This window comes from Squalius cephalus, assembly GCF_949319135.1.
Source record: "Squalius cephalus genome assembly, chromosome: 2".
Lineage (NCBI taxonomy): Eukaryota > Metazoa > Chordata > Actinopteri > Cypriniformes > Leuciscidae > Squalius > Squalius cephalus.
Genome location: NC_137123.1, coordinates 61,248,116 through 61,269,334, shown reverse-complemented (window position 1 = coordinate 61,269,334; position 21,219 = coordinate 61,248,116). Strand labels below are relative to the sequence as shown.

Sequence of the window (21,219 nt, the reverse complement as noted above, 5' to 3'; positions counted from 1 at the left end):
TAATAGTAAATTTTGATGTTAAATGAACATTTACTTTACATTTGCTAAACACAAATCAGTTGTTTTCTGTTAATATTATAGGCCAATTAATCCGCCTTATTGATGTTTCAGTCCGTGATTTAGCCAGAATGTTTAGTGAAACTTGCTTTTCCTCTAGATCAAAACTATTTATTTATATTCATATTCATTATTCATATTCATATATTCACACTCATTTAAATAAGTGGCATAATATCTTATTTTGAAGTATGCATAAATATTCCCTGATATGTACATTTTTTTCCCTCAGCTACAGGTTTCACTAGTGTTCAATACAGCCATTATTTAAAACATTAATATTGTATTAATATTCCTGGCAATACAGAACAACACATTCTATGGGTAACTAATTAAGTGATTTCATATGAGTATTTTTGAATTTCATATCAATTGAATTCAGTTTCCGTGAATGCAAATTCTAAATCCTGTTTGTACCTGTAACGTGTATGATCTGTTATAGTTTTGTTTTCCCTCTGTTTGCCTGAGTTCCTAGTTAGTTTCCCTGTTTGTTCATTAGTTTCCATAGTTCCTGATACCACACACCTGTTCTGATTCTCTTTTGATGACGTTCTCAGTGTATTTCCTCAGTTCGTCAGACTAAACATCTGTAATACGTGCTTGTGTGTTTGTTACAGTAGTTCTCCAGTGATCTCTGCCAGAGTTTTCTGTTTTTAAAAGTTTTTAAAGACAGTTTTTCTTCCTATTCCTCCGTCATGCGCTTCTCATGACAGTACCTCAGTTGAAATTGAATTGCAATCTTATGGCATCAATTCAGTTCAACTTCTGTTAGTATTATAGGCTAATCGGCTAATATTTAGGCAGTGGTCACATGATCAGTCTGATGATGAGTCGACATGAATCATATAAGTTACAGTAACAGAAGCATTATCAAACACATAATGAGGTCAAGCAGAGTCTGAGGCGCTTTATCCGTGATTGTGGAGAGCGCAACGCAGCAGGCTTTTAGCGTCCGGATGACAACTGAGCCTCGGTGGCTTGTTGCGGAGGAACAGGTCAGTCTGTCCATTCCAGATGAGTGGAGGAGATCGGCGGACGCCTCGGGCCGTTCCTGGACAAACTCCAAACTCCAAACTCCAGCACCAGCTGCTGTCTGTAATACTGTGGCACGCTCCAGTTAGCATCTCTGCAGTGACCAGCGTTCTCCCCATTCCCAGATTTCCCAAAAACGAATTGTGTCCGATTATGGATGAATGCATTGCAATTTTGTATGCTTTGTAACTCTAAACCAGATGTGATAACCAACTTCAAAATAAAAATAATAATAATAATGATAATAATAATAATAGTAGGCTAGTAATAATAATATATACATGATAGTATTAGGGGTGACCCCGAATAGTCGAAGATTCGATGCTTCGATAGGAGGAGCCTGATTCGACTACCGATCTCACGGTCGAATCTTCGCAGAGGTGTTATGAAACGAGAATCATGCCACTTTGGCTATATGAGGGCGCTCAATGTCTGATTTCACATAGAACTAGCTTTTATGTCAATACGTTAATATTCAGCCTATTATGATAATGCTGTAGGCCTATATAAAAATGTGCAAAGAAAGAAGCTTTTAATAAATATTTTTTAACGTGCGTGAATAAATCCAAACACCCCGTGACAGATTTAAGTTTCACTTTCAATCCGTGACCGACAGAGGAGCGTCTTCGCGGCAAGGATTTAAATCTTTAACAATGTCTGGGATAAGAAAATCTAAAGTGCGGATGTACACCATCAGAAAGGATATTATTCTCAAGGCTGGATTTAGCATCAGGAAAACCATGATCGCACTTCTGCCGGCCATCGTTAACATGTTTCACGCATAGACTGGGTTTCACGTTAGAATGTATTTTATCCGCGCGCACAATTTGAAAAGACTCCAACGGACAGACAGAGTGAAAGACTGGATTTGTTCTCTCGATCAGGTACAAGTGATTTCAAAACTTTTCAGCCGGTTCTAATTTGATTTTTGGATGCTGTGAACATTTTTAGCTAAAAAGACTGCCTCTCCAGTTTAGCATTTATTGTTGTTTCTGCAGTTAAAAAGACAAAGTTGAAAATTCTGGCTACTATCGTTATTTTAATAATTTCTTTATTTTTATTTTATTTAATCTAACTATTTGTGGCTTGTGTTTTGAATATATGTTCCCCTGCACTTTAGGCATTTTGCACACATTTGCTCCTCATCCTGTGACTTGATTCTGATTTATTTCGTTTTGTATTTTTATTTATTAGAAAGGTATATTCTGTTCTAATTTAATTTAGTAAATTAATTGTTTATTTTTTCGGTGCATCGATGTTGTGCTGTAGTCTGGCCTGCTCGCACAGGTAATTTAGCCGATTTAATTTGATTTGCATGTGAAATGCAAATCTGCAGTGTGGCCTTTCTGGAGTTATTTATGTTATTTCTTAGTTTTATTGATCAAAAATGTTTTAATACATTTTCTTCTATATCTTTGTGTGATTTTCTGTACATCGCGGCTTTGAAACGTTAAAGCCCAGCCCCACCCCCACCCCCATACACATGATTCGACTATTAGTCGACTATAGGCAAGACATGACGATTCGACTATGAAAATCCATAGTCGGGGACAGCCCTATAATATATTAGCATTTTTATCAAGCTCATATATTTAGGTTCAGTAATTTCACTTTAATGACAATTAATATGTCATTTTCATTGCCATTAAAGTGAAATAACTGAACACAAACATACAAGCTTGATAAAAATGATCATTCTAGAAGAAAATTTCAGATGGCACTTAGAGGCTTTTGCATCTGAAGTCTTCACATATATATATAACCCTTTTATGGGTAATTTATCATTAATTTATTAAACATTCTTACATTTAAAATTTTATAGAAAATTCTACATCCTGTTTGTACCTCATTGCAACTTAATTGTAATTTTAATACATTGTGAAATCTGTTCTGAATGCCACAAAACGATGAAGTACTGCAGGTTTGCACATTAATTTGTGTCATTATATCACTCCTCTGACATTCACAAAATAAGCATAATAAAGTTTTACTTCCGCTCGCGCTCCCTTCTGAGTAGATGGACGCTGTAGTAGTTTTTAAAACCTCTCCTTTTAATAGCCTGCATGCATCACTCTAGACACCTGCGTTTCTGGCTAACTGCATATTCCTCCGCTGACATTTAACAGAAGCAGCTCCACCAGCGAGCGGTGTGTGACCCCTCATTAGTGCTGTGGGGCTTTGAGCGGGGAACTGGAAAAATGCTCATAAGGCTGTTAATGTACATTAAATGGACTTTAAATTACGGCAGGGTTGAGTGCCTCCTGTATGTATGGAGTCCATCTTTCAGTGGATAAGGGGCCGGAGATGGGAATGTTGGACGAATTGCTGCCGTCTGTCCGTTTTGTAAAAGCTGTGGATCAGTGGGTCATGGAATAGTTTGCTTGAGAGCGTATTTCCATTAAAGTGCAAGGTAAAAGCTGCTGATAGCGTGGAGTTTGAGGTTTAACGTCTCAGCGTTATTAGGGAGTTTACATCACTCTTCTTTAAAGGAACACGCCGACTTTTTGGGACTTTAGCTTATTCACCGTATCCCCCAGAGTTAGATAAGTCCATGCATACCCTTCTCATCTCTGTGCGTGCCGTAACTCTGTCTGACGCACCCACCGCTAGCCTAGCATAGCACAAAGACTGGAGGTAAATGGCTCCAGCTAGCATACGGCTCCCAATAAGTGACAAAATAACACCAACATTTTCCTATTTACATGTTGTGATTTGTATAGTTACAAAGCCCCTGAGAAGCCCTGTGGTGAGGAGCAGAGTTGTTCGCTCAGAGTTGGAGTAAATCACTCCGCAGAAGTAGCAGTGCTTCGCCTTCTGAGAATATAGTTCCCAGTATGTATACGGTTAGAAGATGGCTGTGTCTCATGTGACCTTGTTATTCGTACACACTGTAACTATACAAATCACAACATGTAAATAGGAAAATGTTGGCGTTATTTTGTCACTTATTGAGAGCAGTATGCTAGCTGGAGCTGTTTACCTCCCGTCTTTGTGCTAAGCTAGGCTAGCGGTGGGTGCGTCAGACAGAGTTACGGCACGCACAGAGATGAGAAGGGTGTGTCTGGACTTATCTAACTCTGGGGGATACGGTGAATAAGCTAAAGTCCCAAAAATTTGACGTGTTCCTTTAAAAGTGGCCGCATTTTAGCAACACTAACATAGAAAGCATAAATTATGGCTTTTGTGTTGTTTATTTATTAATTTATTGGATTATCAAATAAATAAATAAATACTGCATGTGTGTGTGTGTGTGTGTGTGTGTGTGTTTATCATTATTTTTTAAAATACAGTTATGCACATTTGCCTCTTTGTGTGGTGAGAAACAATATTTTCGAAAAAAAAAATCAAGAAATGCTGCATTTAAATAGACTTTTTCTTGATGATTTTTAAATGCAAAATACATTTTGCAGGTAAATTATGTAATATTATTCATGAGATTGACACTATTTTTTGGCATTACGTTATAAGAATCGAGAAGAGGTCGATATTAAAACAGGCACGTTGTTTGGCGTTTTCTGCATCTTTTTCAATGTGCCTTTCTTTTACTCGAGGAAATCCCATATATCTGTGGGCAAATTATGAGTGGCTGCCAAAACTAGAAGTGATTTGGACGTTGAAGGTAAGCCTTCAGCCTCAGAGCATATGGTGACATTTAGTTTAGGGAATTCTCTTCACAGTTTTGTATGGACAACTTCAATTTGGGTCTCGAGTCCCAGCTGGAATTGAGGAAAGTGGGATATGAAGTAAAAGTTCACATGGGGAAATATCACATATTATGGCGTATTTCCCACTTCCTATAAACTCATGCACATGCTAACATCTAATTAGTGAATAACACTATCATATTTGCAGAATCAAATCCAACACTTGTTTCTTACTAAATTTGGGGAGCTGATTCCAAAACTAGTGCCTATTTTGCTCAAGCACAACATTTGTGAGGTGAAGAAGTGTTGAATTATCCTTTAATCACCAGAAAAAACTGCTACGATGACATGATTCCTATCTTCCTCGAAGCCTGGTTACAACTATCAGTTTAATTCTCAGCCCATTTTCACATGTATGACATTTCTTTTTGCCTAACCCAGATTTCAAGGTTAGATAATGGCCAGTGACTGAAGATAATGCAAATATGAACCAGATACACACATCTGTGGGTGTTTTTCTACATCCAAATGTTACATATTACATATGAAAATTACATATTTTGTGGGAAAAAAAAGATTACTTATTTAAAAACTTGTGTTTATGTTCTTTGACAATTATTTGACAAATTTGACAAATATATTTGACAAATATATTGCTCGTGCTCGCACTTAAGAGACTTAATAAAGTACAAGTTATTTTTCGCTCTTTGCTTAGGGGTAAAAAAAAGTTGGAAATGCCTTCGTAGCGATGTACTGTTAACGAACATCCAGATGCCGTCAACACTGTTGAGAGTGATGTTCAGATGAATATGTAAATATGTCTGTGTGCTTTTGCTACAACAAAAATGACAGCCGTGAGAAAACAGCAGTTTAGAAAGCATCTGATTATAGCGATGTGGTTATATGTGCAAAAGCTCAGCAATTCACCGGCATCATGTCGACAGATGAGGTCATTCAAATTACACTCTTATGAAATTTTGATTATAAAATATATTTGAGACTATAGACTTTATAGATCTGACTATGTGGGACTACAGTTTGAATGAATCTTTTTTCTTTGCATGACACATGGACTCTTTCGGCATTATCCTGAATATTGTATAAGCATTAGTTTCATGTGTCATTGAACTGAGGAGAGGCTCTCGGGAGCGTGCAAATGTCATCAAACATCCTGTTGATTTTCCCGGCAAAATGTCCCGAGTCCTTTACATAAAAATCAGTCTACAGGCTTTCATAGACAACCTAGGAAGTCTCGTTACATGTTGTTCACTCACTTGCAATAAAAAAGCAATTGATACATGAACATTCTCACCTACAGGTGAAACTCGAAAAATTTGAATATCGTGCAAAAGTTTGTGTATTTCAGGAATTCAAATTAAAAGGTGAAACTAGTATATTTAGTATATACAGTACCAGTCAAAAGTTTGGAAACACTACTATTTTTAATGCTTTTGCAAGAAGTCTCTTATGCTCATCAAGCCTGCAGTTAAAAAAAAAAAAAAAAAAAAAAAAAAAAAACAGTAATATTATGAAATATTATTACAATTTAAAATAATGGTTCTCTTTTTTAATATACTTTAAAATGTAATTTATTTTTGTGATGCAAAGCTGAATTTTCATCAGCAAGTACTCCAGTCTTTGGTGTCTTATGATCCTTCAGAAATCATTCTAATATGATGATTTGATACTCAGTTATTATCAATGATGGAAACAGTTGTGCTGTTTAATATATTTTTTTGGAATACTTTTTTCAGGATTCATTGATGAGTAAAACGTTAACAGCATTTATTCATAAAAACAGCATTTATTCAAAATAAAAACATTTCTAACAATATAAATCGTTACCATCACCTTTTATCAATTTAACGCATTCTTGTTGAATTAAAGTACTAATTTCTTTAAAAAAAAATAGTTATTGTTCCCAAACTTTTGAACGGTAGTGTATATTGTTACAAAATATTTATATTCTAAATAAATACAGTTCTTTTAAACTTTTTATTCATTAAATAATCCTGAAAAAAGTATCTCAGGTTATAAAAAAATATTAAGCAGCACAACTGTTTCCAACATTGATCATAAATCAGCATATTAGAATGATTTCTGAAGGATCATAAGACACCAAAGACTGGAGTACTTGCTGATGAAAATTCAGCTTTGCATCACAAAAATAAATTACATTTTAAAGTATATTAAAAAAGAGAACCATTATTTTAAATTGTAATAATATTTCATAATATTACTGTTTTTTTTTTTTTTTTTTTTAACTGCAGGCTTGATGAGCATAAGAGACTTCTTTCAAAAGCATTAAAAATAGTAGTGTTTCCAAACTTTTGACTGGTACTGTACATATGCATGATTATACCTTTCAGAGGGCCGACATTTCTGTATTTAAAATCTTTTTTTTTTTTTTTTTTGGTTTTAAAGGTAATATTCTGATTTTCTGAGATTTTGAATTTGGGGTTTTCATAAGCTGTAAGCCATAATCATCAAAATTATAACTTTTGCACGATATTCAAATTTTTATAGCCCTTTAAATCAAGTATTTGGACATATTTTTCAAGTCATTTGCAGATTGCCAGTTTAAAGACTTTTCTTAAACCTAAATGATATTTAACTGCTTTTGTTATTTTGATAAGTGCATTGCAGCTGCATATATATATATATATATATATATATATATATATATATATATATATATATATATATATGAATTATACATACATACAGTGTATACACATTATATGCATTCGGGCTGTCAAATTGATGCAGGGCTGTGTAATAATTGAATTTCTTTTACTGTATTTTTTGACAGAACAATTCTTCTTTTGTGCATATACAGTTTGGAACGTCATGAAAGTCGTTAAATAATGACTGAATGTTAATTTGGGGTTGAATTATTTTTTGGATTCAATTAGATTGAATCAATTACTTGAACATGCCGAGTCTGCCTTGGGCTGGACCCAGTTGGATCTCAGCATCCATCTTGGCTTTAAGGGATAATTAATCTGCGTTTGGTCTGAAAACTCATTCATTATGCAGTATGAAGATGATGTGTTCATTAGATGGACTCGTGTGATGATTTTAAAGGGTAACCCGGCCATGACAACAGAAGCAGCTTGAAGGTCTTTAATCATGTTTGTTGGTTTGGTTGGAGGTGGTCTGGCGAGCGCTCAAAGAAGTTGGGACCCGAAACCGTCTGCCTTTGCGCCAAGACCTTTAATGTTTGCTTTGGCTGAGCGTTGCTCGTCTGTCCCGCCACGCTCTTCTCTGAAGGATCCTTTGTACGGTGCGGTCGGTCATGTCCGCGTGACACGCGCCCATATTAGTCTGGCAAAGCTGATAATGACAGACTAGATGGAGATAAAGACAACAGAGACTGGCCATGTTCCCTCAGCCTGACTCGAGCTATCAGAGGCGTTTCTGTGGGCTGAGTTTGTGTTGAGATGTTTGTTTAGACCATCATGGCTGTGTCTCGATTCACTTTTCCTTTGATGTGGATCAGGATATCATCAGCGCAAATGTATTGTGCATCTTCATTGCAGGTGCTAAAAAGTACATTATGGGAACTGATTATAGCATTATGAAATATATATTCAAATACAATAATTATTGTATTAAAATAATTTCATAGTGAAATATGTTAAATATGATAAAAAACAAAAAAATTCATAAAACCACCGTTTTTACGGGTGTATTTGGTTAGATTATTTTGCATTTTGGAAAAAAAAAAGGCACTTATGTTTGTAAGTATTACAAGTAAATATTAAAGTAAATATTTTAATATTGTGAGCCTTTTTGCAGTGCATTCTGGGAATTTCTAGGGAGCAAATGCACTGGAGTGTTATTAACAATGGGACAGCCCATAATGTCCAGCTCTCTGTAGTCTACTGAATGAGACTGAGACTGGTTTGTGTTTTCTCTTCTTTTGATAGACACACACATGGTGTCCTCTGCACAGTAAAGCAATAAGCATGTTTTATTGGTTGCTTTGTTTCTATTTTGATTGCATCAGTCCCGTTCACATTAGAATCTAATTTTCTCCAAATCCCACTTTTGCATAGATGTATTTTAACAAACACAATTTTAAGATTTGTTGTGTTGTTATTGCTTGGTGTGGTTTTTCACTTTAAAGAAAGGATCTGATGCTCATAGTCTGTGGTGTTGCGGCTGGTTAAGACGATGAAAGGCAGTCAGAGTTGGAATAGTGTCCTTGAATCCTATGAGATTCACCCTGAAACTCTGATCTAATAGGCTGACATTCATAAAAAAAAACATGTAATGGCAAATTTAAATGCAGAATGGATAAAAAGAGAGAGATTTTTCACGTTGCAAGTTGGTTTTACGACCATTTAATGTTTTGCATTCAAATGCATTGCATTGATTCCTAAGAATTATTTTATTTTATTATTTTATGGGTTAGGTTTATGGTTAGGGTTAGGGTTAGGGTTAGTTTAGTTTTTAAATTTTTTTTAATTAAATTTTTTATGTTATTTTATTTATTTTATTATTATTTTTTGTTTTGTTTTATTATTTATGTATTATTTAATGTTACCCCCCCCCCCCCCCCCCCAATTCTCACAACCTTCACTTTATGTAAAATAAGCTTCTTTTTTTTTCTTTCTTTTGCTTCCAAGATAACTACTATGATGATATATTTACATCATATTCAAAACATCACAGAAAACCAATATTAAAGTTTGCAAAGCATAAAATCATGTTCAAAAATTGTGTTGGATGAGATTTTATTATTTAGTGGGGAACTGTTCTTTATTTGATGATCTTAAAAGTAGACTTAATTTACTTTAAGCCAAATTGAACTTTCTTCTTTTAATGTCCTGGTGAAACAGTCTCCGAACAGACTTCATGAGCGAGACAGAAGCGGTGTGAATCGGATCAATGCTTCGGCTGGAGTCCAGCTCGCTTCTTTTCTCCCAGTAATGAAGTAATGGAGCGCCTGAGCAAGATGTCTATATCTATAAAGACAGCGCAGCGTGTTTATCCTAACAGCCCGACATGTGCTGGAGTCCCGAGCTCGGTTTAGCAGTATCAGACGAGTCCAGTCTCAACCTCTGCTTCTGAACTCGCTGATGCTGAGCTGCTTTTGATGAGCACGTATATCTGATAGCGGATCGATGTGGATTCAGAAGCTGTGGCGCGATCGAACGCGACGTGAGAAAGAAGCCTGGACTTGATTAGTCCCGGAATTAGCAGAGAGCTCGGGTTTCCCCGTCTCGGCCCACGATTTGCGGTTCTTAAATGAGTCCGAGCGCTCTCTCGTTTTCGCCATCCCATCATTCTCTCCAGGGCCGCGCTACATGATAAATGACTTATTGGGTGGCCACTGACAAAAGTCTCCACACACCAGCTAGGCAATAAACAACAATGATTATTGATTTTTCTATGCGCCTCGCCACAAAACAAAATGAACCAAAGTGACATGTGGTTTGTCGGGACTGGGCTTGAGGTTCTGCGAGCGGTGTGGGACGTCGGCAGTAAATTAGGCTGGAGGTGCTGGAGGTGAACGGGCTGGCAGAGAGTCTCTCGACGGGCCCCGGGACCCACCAGATGGCAGTGGCCATATGCAGGAGATCCCTGTGGCCAGGTACACTAATGAATACCATGGAGAGTTGCTCCAAGTTTTTTTGGCATGACTTTGTTCGCTGGGCATAATCAGATCCCATGGCTGCTTTTGCCGCAGCATGAAATCTTTATCCCTGTTTTTTTTTTTTTTAAACCTATACTTTTTTAGAAATACCTGCCGTATTTTTCACAGAAGGTTTGTATGCGTCATGACCAACTAATTCCCATGACATTTTCCAGCTGTGCAGGAAAAAATAATTCACTATCAGGGCTAAAAAATATAGTTTTTTTTTAGTTCAGCATGAAACTTTTTACTTGTAACTTATATATATATAAAAAAAAAAAAAAACGTTTAAATGAATTCAGTGTTTAGGGTTTAATATTTTTTAATAAATAATACAAATATCTGTTTTTATTTTTCAGTAATATATTGTTTAATATTTATTAAATAATAAAATATTTGTATTTATATCATTTTTTTTATACTATCTTTATTTTATTTTTTATTAACTTTTTTGCATTTTTTTTATTTGTTATTTTGTGCCAGGACAATAACAGAAAAATATATTTGTTATGTATTACAGGTTTTTTCACTTTTCCTCAAAAACTATTGGTAACAATTGATATTTTTTATTTTAATAATATATTATTATATTTTTTTAATATTTATAATTAAATATTAATATTTAAAGAACTATTTACTAAATATTTACATATTTATATAATACAAATAATTTATTTCATATTTATATTTAATGTTTTTATATTTTTTTTTTCTGTACTTTTTTTTAGCAAAACACTTATATTGCATTTTTTTACTTGTCAAAAACAATTGGTAACATATGTTTTGGATTATTAACAGGGAATTTTACTGCTCTAATATGACTTAAACTAGGTTTAGTACAATAAGCTATAATCTATAAACTAGATAAATAAGCACTTTTGCTGTAAAATTATGCAGTATGCAAAAAATGATTGATTTTGTCTAAACATGATTGATTTTTTATTTATTTTTTGCTTCCAAGGTTTAACCATGATTACCATGATATGCTAGGCTGGAATTATATATATATATATCTATATATCCAAGCTTAAGAGTGAATACCAAGCAATTCTGATTTTCTAATAGGCTGTTTCTGTACATGAAATCTGTTTGTTTGAGCATCTACTATTTAGGATTAGTGCTGCTTTTCTTCTCTATTTCTAAATCAGTTTAAGGCGGGACTGTGTGAACAGAACACCAGTGCAACTATCAGACAGAAAGCATTAACACGTTATGTGAAAATCAGTCTAATCTACATAAAAACTCTGTCTATATAAATAGAAGCTGTTCTCCAGTTATCTAGCGTGGTAGTGCAGTGTAAGTGTTGTGTTGTTGCTTGACTATGGCCATAATGTAATGAAACATGAAAACTCTGTCAGCTCAGATAAACTTCACAGAGAGAGAGAAATCCAATTCAAAAGCCACATATGAGCAGAAAACATCAGGAAACATCACGCCGTTCCCTCAGAAACACAGCGACTCGGTTCAGATCCACGGGGAGGTCTGGAAGACGGAGAGCTACGAGAGTTTGTCTTCTATTCAGCAATATAATCCCACCATCAATTACTTCCATTTACTCACTTTTAAGGGAAGCTAATTTGTCTTACACTACAATCAAACACTCATTATGTGAAATGTAATTACTGCCAGCTTGAGTTAAGATTCAGTTGTAATGATACCACTACAGATGCTTGCTTCCCAAAGCACACAATAGGCACTTTTCTGTTCCTGCGACGTCTTTGTGTTTGGCTTTGTTTTCACAGAGCTTATTTAACTTTGCACCACGTCACTGTACTTTCAAAGTGACGGCCGTATCGCTAATTCGATTCGTTGGCTCCACTTGACGGCCTCTGCGTTGATGAATTGCACAGCTTATGAAATTAGGCAGTGCGAGGGAAAACTAGTTGCATGCGTGTTAAAGCGAAGCAAGAAGCTGACGTTAACAGATGACAGTCACTCGTCTGATCTCATAGCTGGAGTGCTCATATACACATTATAAGCATATCTCACACAATATCCTGACACACTTCATCAGCGTTTGGGACTTTATTTTGATTGTCACAGAAAATAATTGTATCTCATCCCTCAGTAAATGCTTTACCAAAAAAATGAAGCTTATATAATTGCAGGTCCAGAATAAACAGACATTTGAGAGTATTATATTATATTATATTATATTATATTATATTATATTATATTATATTATACTACCAGTGAACAATACACATGGTACTGGATAATGTTAACCTTTGTTAACATTAGTTAATACAAATACAACTGTTCATTATTAGTTCATGTTAGCTCAAATCTATTAAATAATATTAGCACAAGCACATTTTGATATTTAATAATATGTTAGTAAATGTTGAAATTAACTTTAACTAAATTAAAAACTTGCTTTAAAATAAGTTTTCATTGTTAGTTCATATTGTTAACTAATGTTAACAAATGCAACCTTATTGTAAAGGGTTACCATATTATATTATGTCATATTATTTCAAAATGTTATATACTATATTATTATTTTAATGTTTAATGTTTTATTTATATATATATATATATTTTTTTTTTTTTACAATATTTTTGTTTTATTTTTTATTAACATCTTTTTTTTGCAAAACATTATCAGAAAATACAATTGTTATATATATATATATATATATATATATATATATATTTTTTTTTTCTATCATTTATAGAATTACTCAATTTTACAAACCAAAGTTGTGTTTGCTACTGTTTTGTTCATTACTCTTTTTGATGCAAATTGACAGTAAAGTTAGGCTAAAGTTGTGGAAAGCAAGATTACACAACATTTTGTTGAAACTAACTTTTTGGCACATGCACATTCACTCCCTCAGGATGATCTAATACTTGTTTCTACTGAATTATTGGATGTACAGCAGGATTATCTGAGCTCTGTAAGTTTGGCCAAAGCTGTTACATTAAATTACTTTAAATTTACTTAAAACTTGCACAGTGAGCAAATAGTAGAAATTGAATTTGCTAAAAACCTTTTCCCAGAAAAATCCTGAAAACTGGGAACGATTGCAGTTTTTAATTTCTGTGCCAATCTCTGAGGAACCGCTTGCTCAGCTGCTGTATTTACTTCTATATAAATTTAATGTTGTGTTTATTATTTAGAAAAGTTTTACACTATCACTGTTGCTTTTATAAAGAGGAAATCAAACTTTCAGTTATATTTACTTCCAGCATGATTGGTCCAGGGAGATATTGGTCCATCAAAGAGATGCAAATTCACAACGATGCCCCGTGGAGGAAGAAGCTTGGAATCGTTTTATGAAGCAAGTGGCGCCGTAGAAATGTCTATTAACTCTATCATTTCTATAATGATGCAATAGAGAGTAACCATCAAAACAGGCGACTCCTGAGGAATAGAAAATAATGAGGAAAAAATAAGCAGGCTGTTTGGATATGATCATGTTGTTTTTTCAATTTGAAGTTATCCTCGGGGTGTGAAGAGTTTGTTAATATGAGTTTTGGATTATTGATCACCTTTTAAGAAATTGAATTAGTAAAACAAAGTAGTACAAACTGATTTCATGTGCGCAACTCTCATGACGTCTCAAACTTTAGCATGTTGTGGGTGGTTAAATATCAAAGTCAAAATTCTCTATGTTGTTCTGGTCTCTAGATATGAAAAGTTGCATGCCAAACTTTAAATATGCCATATTATGCCCTTTTACAAAGTCTTGATTTTGTTTTTGGGCTCTACTAGAATTGGTTTTAATGCTTGAATGTTCAAAAACATTTTAATTTTTTAATTTTTTTTTATATTGTTGCAGCTCCTCTCTTTCCAGTCGGTCAGAAACGCTCCTGAGTGAGTTTCTCAAAAGCATCGTTAGCCAACAATGATTAGTTTCATGGAATTGTGTTGGTAACGATGGAACTTGTGACCAGTTGGTTTTGGTAAACACAATTCTGTTTACTTCCTGTCTCTATGAAGCCCCTCCTTCTGAAAAGCACACTGTGCTCTGATTGGTCGGCTGGATTAGTGTGTTGTGATTGGTCGAGCGCTTAGAGTGTGTTTGGGAAATGTCCCGCCCCTTACCATAACCGCCAGTTTAACCCACTACTAACTAACTCAACCAGGCCCCGCCCCTTTAGTCTGCGTATGAATTATTTCAATGAGGAATAGTGACGTGTTCGTTCCCGGCAGAAACTCAAGACTACAATGGAGGCGTTTCAGGAGTTCAGAAACACTGACACTGATATATAGAAGAACTCCTGCTGGAGGGACTCTATAAGTTAAGGGGTTTGCTTATTATCTTAACCAAAAGAATGGGGAATAATAACATAATTAATTGTGCATGTCCATAGCAGAATGTTTCTGATTTGTTTTCGAGGCCATTTCATATGTTTCTGTACTAATAAATAGAAGATTGTGTGCAGTTGAATGTACCTTCAGTTGTGTAGTCCTTGAGATTTCAAGCATGCTCTCTGTTAGCAAACCTAATTGGTGAGTAAGCTAGTTTTATTGGCTTTGAGGTGGGAAGGAGAAATCACACAGCAGATTCTCTTCATTAGCTAACATGACAGAACTTTACCGCAGCAGTTAATCTGTCAAGCTCTTCGTCTGGTTGGATGTTGAATCTTTTGATGTAGAGAGCGTGTTCAATGTCGGTGAACATCATTTGCACAGTATAAACCGATGTTTTTTGCTTTCATTATTGAGGATTATTTCTAAATCTCCAATGCATTTTGTGGTTCAAACTGTTTGATTCACTGTTTTTTTTTGGCAACATTTTTTTTTTTTTTTTTTTGTCGACAGCACTGATGGGGTTGTGTGTGCGTCAGCAGAAGCCTTTTTTTTTATGTAATCCATCTTGTATAATCACCGTATTTTAAATGCATCTTTAATCTGATTGGTGTTACTTTTGTTTACTGTATATGTATAGCATTGCACTCCAAACCTGATGATGATTGGCACAAATCCAGAAAGAGTGATATGAATCTTGAGACTTTGCTGATGTAAAATACTGTATGATATATGGATTTGACTTTTACATTTATCGCAACAAGATACGATTAAAGCTAAATGGTATGCATAAATAACATTTTGTTCATATTTTTACATCAGATTAAAAATGTTAATACTGTATTTTCAGCCCATTTTATCTCTGTAATGTGAAATGCGTGCCTTGAACGCAATGCAATCGCTTTGGATGAATGCATCTGGCAAATGCATGAATGTGAATTTATTTTCGAGTAAAACATGATATCAAGCAAGTTTTAAAATATACACTAACATTCAAAAGATTTATTTATTTATTTGAAATAAAGATATTATATGAGCAAGGATACATTAAATTGATCAAAAATGATTGTAAAGACAATAGACAATTTTTTTTTTGTTCAAATAAAAGCTGTTTATTGCTGTTTATTTTGAAAGAAATAATTCATCAAAGAATCCTGAAAAAAAATGCATCACAATTTCCCCCCAAAAATGAAGCAGCACAATTTTTTCAACATTAATAATAATAAGAAATGTTTCTTGAGAATGATTTCTGAAGGATAACTTAAGAGTAATGATGCTGAAAATTCACAGGAATAAATTGCATTTTAAAATATATTCACATAGAAAACTGTTCCCTCAAATATTTGACAATATTACTGTTTTTACTGTATTTCTGATCAAACAAATGCAGCCTTGGTGAGCAGAAGAGTTTCAAAATCATGGTGTACGTTTTAACATTAATCATTTTTATATTTACCAGTCAGTTTCTCACAGGTAAATATGACTTTGATTAGCAATTCCAATGCACAAACTATTGATATTTCTGGCTCAGCCATAGTTTGTAGTGGGCAATGACTCTATGGGCTCTTATGGCAGGATTGATCTTGTATTGCGCGTCTGTGGTAAATGGACTTTGTCTCTCACTGGCATTTGAACACCAGCGGCACTCGCTGGAGCTTCTCATAGTCAGCATTTCCAGCTAATTACAAAGCTGCTCGAGCTCGAGGTTCCAGAGATAACCATCCACAACGATCCGCCACATCTGTGCCGAGATAGACCGGAGAGATGGAGGAAAATGAAAGAAACTGAATAACTTAACGTCTTGGAACGGTTTGTGAAAACCTCATGTTTATTACGACCTCACCTCGACGTGCTTAAAAACACTTTGGGTTGAAGCCAATGTCACGACAGGCTTTTCTTCAGTTGTTTTGCCCTCATGAATTACTTCCATCTTTTTAAGATGAGATATGGGGGCGGCATCTGTCACTATCTGTGACGGGCTCATCTGACACAAACCAGCTGTTGGCACACGGTAAGGCGAGCGATCAACAGAAAGCGTCTCATGAGCTGAGAAATGTTTATTGTGCTTGAGAATTCTGCTGACCCGCTGGAAGACTTCAGTGCATTTCATTTCATCATGAAGCTCAGGAGACTTAGGGTGGGTTATTCACACTTGTAGTTTGGTTCTCTTGGTTCATTTGTTCTGGAGTGGTGTGTTCACACTTGCCATGTTTGGTTGGATTAAACCGAGATTTGCTTTATGAACCGCACTAACCAAACCCTTAGTGGACTTCTGATTCATGTTTTTGTTTAAATATCACCTTTGTCTCAGATGTTTCTCCTAAAATTATTTTGGAGAAATAATAAATAGACACAAATGAGTCAATAGTAGTTACACTGTAAAAAAAAATGACATCCCCAAGTCAAAAATTTCTAGTGATTGGTCTCATCTAAATGTTTCAATTAGTCTGACGTTCTATTTCTCATTGAGCCAATGTTAACAGACTATTGCAACAAGAATTGCAATAGATGTGACCAGTCACTAGAAATTTTTGACTTGGAGAGGTTAGAATTTTTTTACAGTGTAGAGTACAGAGCTATACAATGGATATTAAGCATTTGAATGTTTCTTGAGCAGCAAATCATCATATTAGAATGATTTCTAAAAGATCATGTGACACTGAAGACCGGAGTAATGATGCTGAATATTCAGCTTTGCATCACAGGAATAAATTACAGGTAACAGTCATTTTAAATGGTAATATTATTACCATTTCTGCTGTATTTATGATCAAATAAATGCAACTTTTTCAAAAACATTCAAAAAATCTTACTGACCCCAAACTTTTGACCATTAGTGTAAGAATCAACTTATTTCTCCTAAAAATCCATTCAAGGAAAGCAAAAAATGGACACAATGATTCACATGCATTAAGCATTTTCTCCATTTAACGTCATTGTCATTGCTGTCTTGGCGAAACATTTGAGTATTAAAGAGATCTCATTTGCAATTTTACTTTAAAATGGGGAAAATCTTTACAATGTTTTGAAATACCCTTGACCAACCACTTCCAGATATTGAAAGCATGCATAATGTTTGACGAGACTTAAAAGGGATTGAACTTTAATGTGAAAAAGTCACAACAATGAATATTGAGGCTTATAATGTCTGTTTCAGATACGGGCCTGTTCATAAATTGCACAATTTCTCGCTCATTACATTTAAAAACGAGTAGACTCACGCGAGACACAATCGCACACTGGCCTCAAAATATTCTCAGTGCAGAAGTCAATATATATACTCGAAAATAAACGCTAATATCTGCCTTGCTCGGTATGTAATGGTCTGATATTACTTTTCAAATCAGCTGGCTGTAATGAGAATGAGATATTTTCTCCCAGGCTGCCATGTCATTACCAACACACTCTTGTTTGTCGCTTTTGCTCACTGCAAGCAACTTATGATTCCCCGCCAACATTTGAGGTGATTTTAAATGTATCATTAGCCCCCAGTTTGGCATTTCGTCCATACATTATGTTGTCCCTGCATCCACTCGTGCCAGAAGCGCTTTGGCTGTGGTTTAGAGGCGATGCAGTGCTGGTCTGGCTCACTGCATGTTTAATCCAGCAGGTGTTGGGGAGAGTTTTACTCATGAAGTTTAGATGGGCAAGGCACTTTAATGCTGAAATGGTGCAAAATTCAAACTCTACAGATTGACTGGAGGGATGCTATTTATACTGTAAAAGTGTAATTGTTCGGTTGTAGAAATAATTTGTTGTTCTTAAAGGGATGGTTCGGAGTAAAATCAACCTAGGGTCCTTTACACCTAGACTGACTACGTCAGACTTCGTACTTCCGCTCAATTTCAGTTCGCTTCTGTACTCAGTCTGAGATAGTGACCGTTTACCCCGTTTTCCGGCCAATCAACGAACAGAGGGCGACTGAGAGCCGTGACGTAGACGCTGATTGTACCGTGGATGCGTAGATTTACTTCACATAATCTGCAAAAGTCGTTTACAGCCATGTTCACTCCGGTATTTCGCTCGATGGTTTTGTTTTGGCATCATACATGTGTTTACAGTGGAAGTTAGTAGATGTAGAAGTAGATGCGGCTGAGCCTGCGCATAACACACGCCATAACCAAACGTTATGAGATTGGCTTACGGGTAACCAATGATTTTAAACTTCAGACAAGCGCAACCAAATCATTATTAAAGTTAGAGCTTATTTAGAGATATCAGCCGAATGGTTTAGTGCAGGCGCTAATGGATCCAATGATGTATCTGGTAAATTACCCCACTAATAATGCCCAGAATGGCACCAAACTTCTACAGTAGTACAAATAGGTTCTGTACTCATAAAACGAGGCATTGGAAAGTTTGTAAGTACATCAGGAGTTTATTTAAATAACACTTGCCTGACGGCTAATGCTACCGCTAACAAGTGAAATATTTATGAGTGAGTCATTGAATCATTCATTCAAACTGCAAAAATGCTGATTCAACCAGTAATGAAACAAGTGAAGTCTTTATGAGTTAGTCACTGAATCATTAATTCAAGAGATTTGTTTAAAAACGCTGAATCATCCAGTAATGAAACAAGTGAAGTCTTTATGAATGAGTAATTGAATCATTAATTCAAGAAATTAATTCAAAAACACTGAATCATCCAGTAATGAAACAAGTGAAGTCTTTGAGTGAGTCATTGAATCATTAATTCAAGAGATTTGTGTAAAAACGCTGAATCATCCAGTAATAAAACACATGAAATATTATAAGTGAGTCATTGAATCATTCATTCAAACCGATTAATTAATGATTAATTAAACATTTTAAATAGACTGCTGAAATTAACAACTGATATTAAATAAATACACACTCTTAGTATAAATCATGTCTTGGGATTTTTTTTTCTCAGTGTAGCTTTAATTTGATTTGACTTTATTATTGAAAAAAAAAATCCCGTTTCACATAGATCCCTCACATTATGGAGGCATCTTCATTTTTATGCTTGCTTGAACCTGGTTTAGACTTTTTCTCAACAGGGAAGCTATTTAAAACATCACACTGAACATATTGTAATGTAATACAGCCTGTCAAGCATGAAGTTTCAAAAATAGACTGGAAATACATTCTCACACTGACAGTCAGACAAGTTTTCTGCTTGTTTGCAGTCATTAAAAAGCACGAGTGGAGGAAGTTTGAGGACGGCTCTCAAACATCCATCTGTTGCTTTGACGTCATCAAAGATGTCACATCCAGCGGCGACATGCACCATTAATTTCAGTTGGTGCACCTTCACATCTTCTGTGCGCTTTGGGAAATCACACATCGCAGCTCTGGCTTAATGAAGCGTGTTTGATCTGGTGTGATGAGCTCCGTGTCTCCCGGTGCGGCCGTGTGAAATATGTCCTTCTCCCGTCCCACAGGTGAACATCTGCGGGTTTGTTCCCAAGGCTACACCTGCTGCACTTCAGACATGGAGGACAGGCTCGGCCAGCAGAGCAAACTGGATTTCGAGAAATTAGTGGATGAGAGCAGCCACACCACACGGACAGTGTTTACCTCCAGACATAAAAAGTTTGACGGTAAGTGTGCAACATTTGGTTTTGATTTGTGCTCTCCATCCCAACATTATTGTCCAGGCTTTTGGTTCAATGACTTGGTTCGTAAATTAACATATGCAATGCAAAGCTATTGTACTTTCATTTAGAAATGATGTCTATAATAACACCTGGCTGAGTTCAACTTGGAAAAAGAGAACAAAGAAACAATTCTTTGAAGTTAAAAAATGTTTAGTGATAAGTCAATTTTGTGAACGAATCATTCTGAGTCAGATCTTTTGAATGAATTGTTTGTGGAAAACTGAACTTGCATATGAATCTTGGTTCAGTAAAGTAAAAAAAAAAAAAGAGGTTAAAAACAAATCTGTTGAGTCAGGTCTCTTGAGATGGTTCTAAATGATTTGTTCACAATAGTTATTGTGTTAAGAGATTCATTGATGTTCAAACAAAGTGATCTGCCCTAAAAAGTCGAATTTGTTTTGTCTACTTTATTGCTCATGAATATCTCAAGCTTATAACTGTCAAGGCAACAATGAAAATAAATATAAAGTCTGGTCGATTTGATGTTGCTTATGAAGCCTTGAAGTTCAATTGTTTACCAGGACGAATCTGTGTCCGAATCAGAACTTTTGGTCTTTTGAATCAGTTCAGAACACCGGTTTAAATGATTCATTTACAAACTGCTCACTGAAAAGTTAAAAGTGAAAAGAAATATATGAAGCTACTTAAAGCAGAAATAACCCAAATGTGTTGCAAAAGGTCATTGTTATGGAAACTAAACTGTAGATTATGCAGTGGTGGTCAACTTTTCAAGAGTAATTTCTATGGGTAATTTAGTTTGTGTCTTTTGATAAGGAAAGCAGTGGAGCTGTGTTCTGTTGAAGAGGTTATTCTTTGGGATGAACTGTACTTGTTTGTGGAAATATATGCTCTGACTCACTTGCAATCTACTTTTGCAGTCACTGAAATGTTCTTGTGTGTGTTTTTTTTTTTTTAATTAGAGCTGTTAAGTATCTACTTTTTAACCTTGTTATGACTTCC

The 21,219-nt window shown here is 35.2% G+C and overlaps 1 protein-coding gene across 2 annotated transcripts in view; it reads left to right on the top strand.

Annotated features, from left to right (window-relative positions):
* gpc6a (glypican 6a) overlaps positions 1-21,219 on the top strand; it is a 189,093-nt gene that overhangs the window by 23,170 nt on the left and 144,704 nt on the right. For both annotated transcript variants that reach the window (XM_079864064.1, XM_079864063.1), the window contains exon 2: positions 20,044-20,202. In XM_079864064.1, coding sequence (XP_079720190.1) covers positions 20,044-20,202 — 159 coding nt within the window. The remainder of the gene's footprint in view (positions 1-20,043; positions 20,203-21,219) is intronic.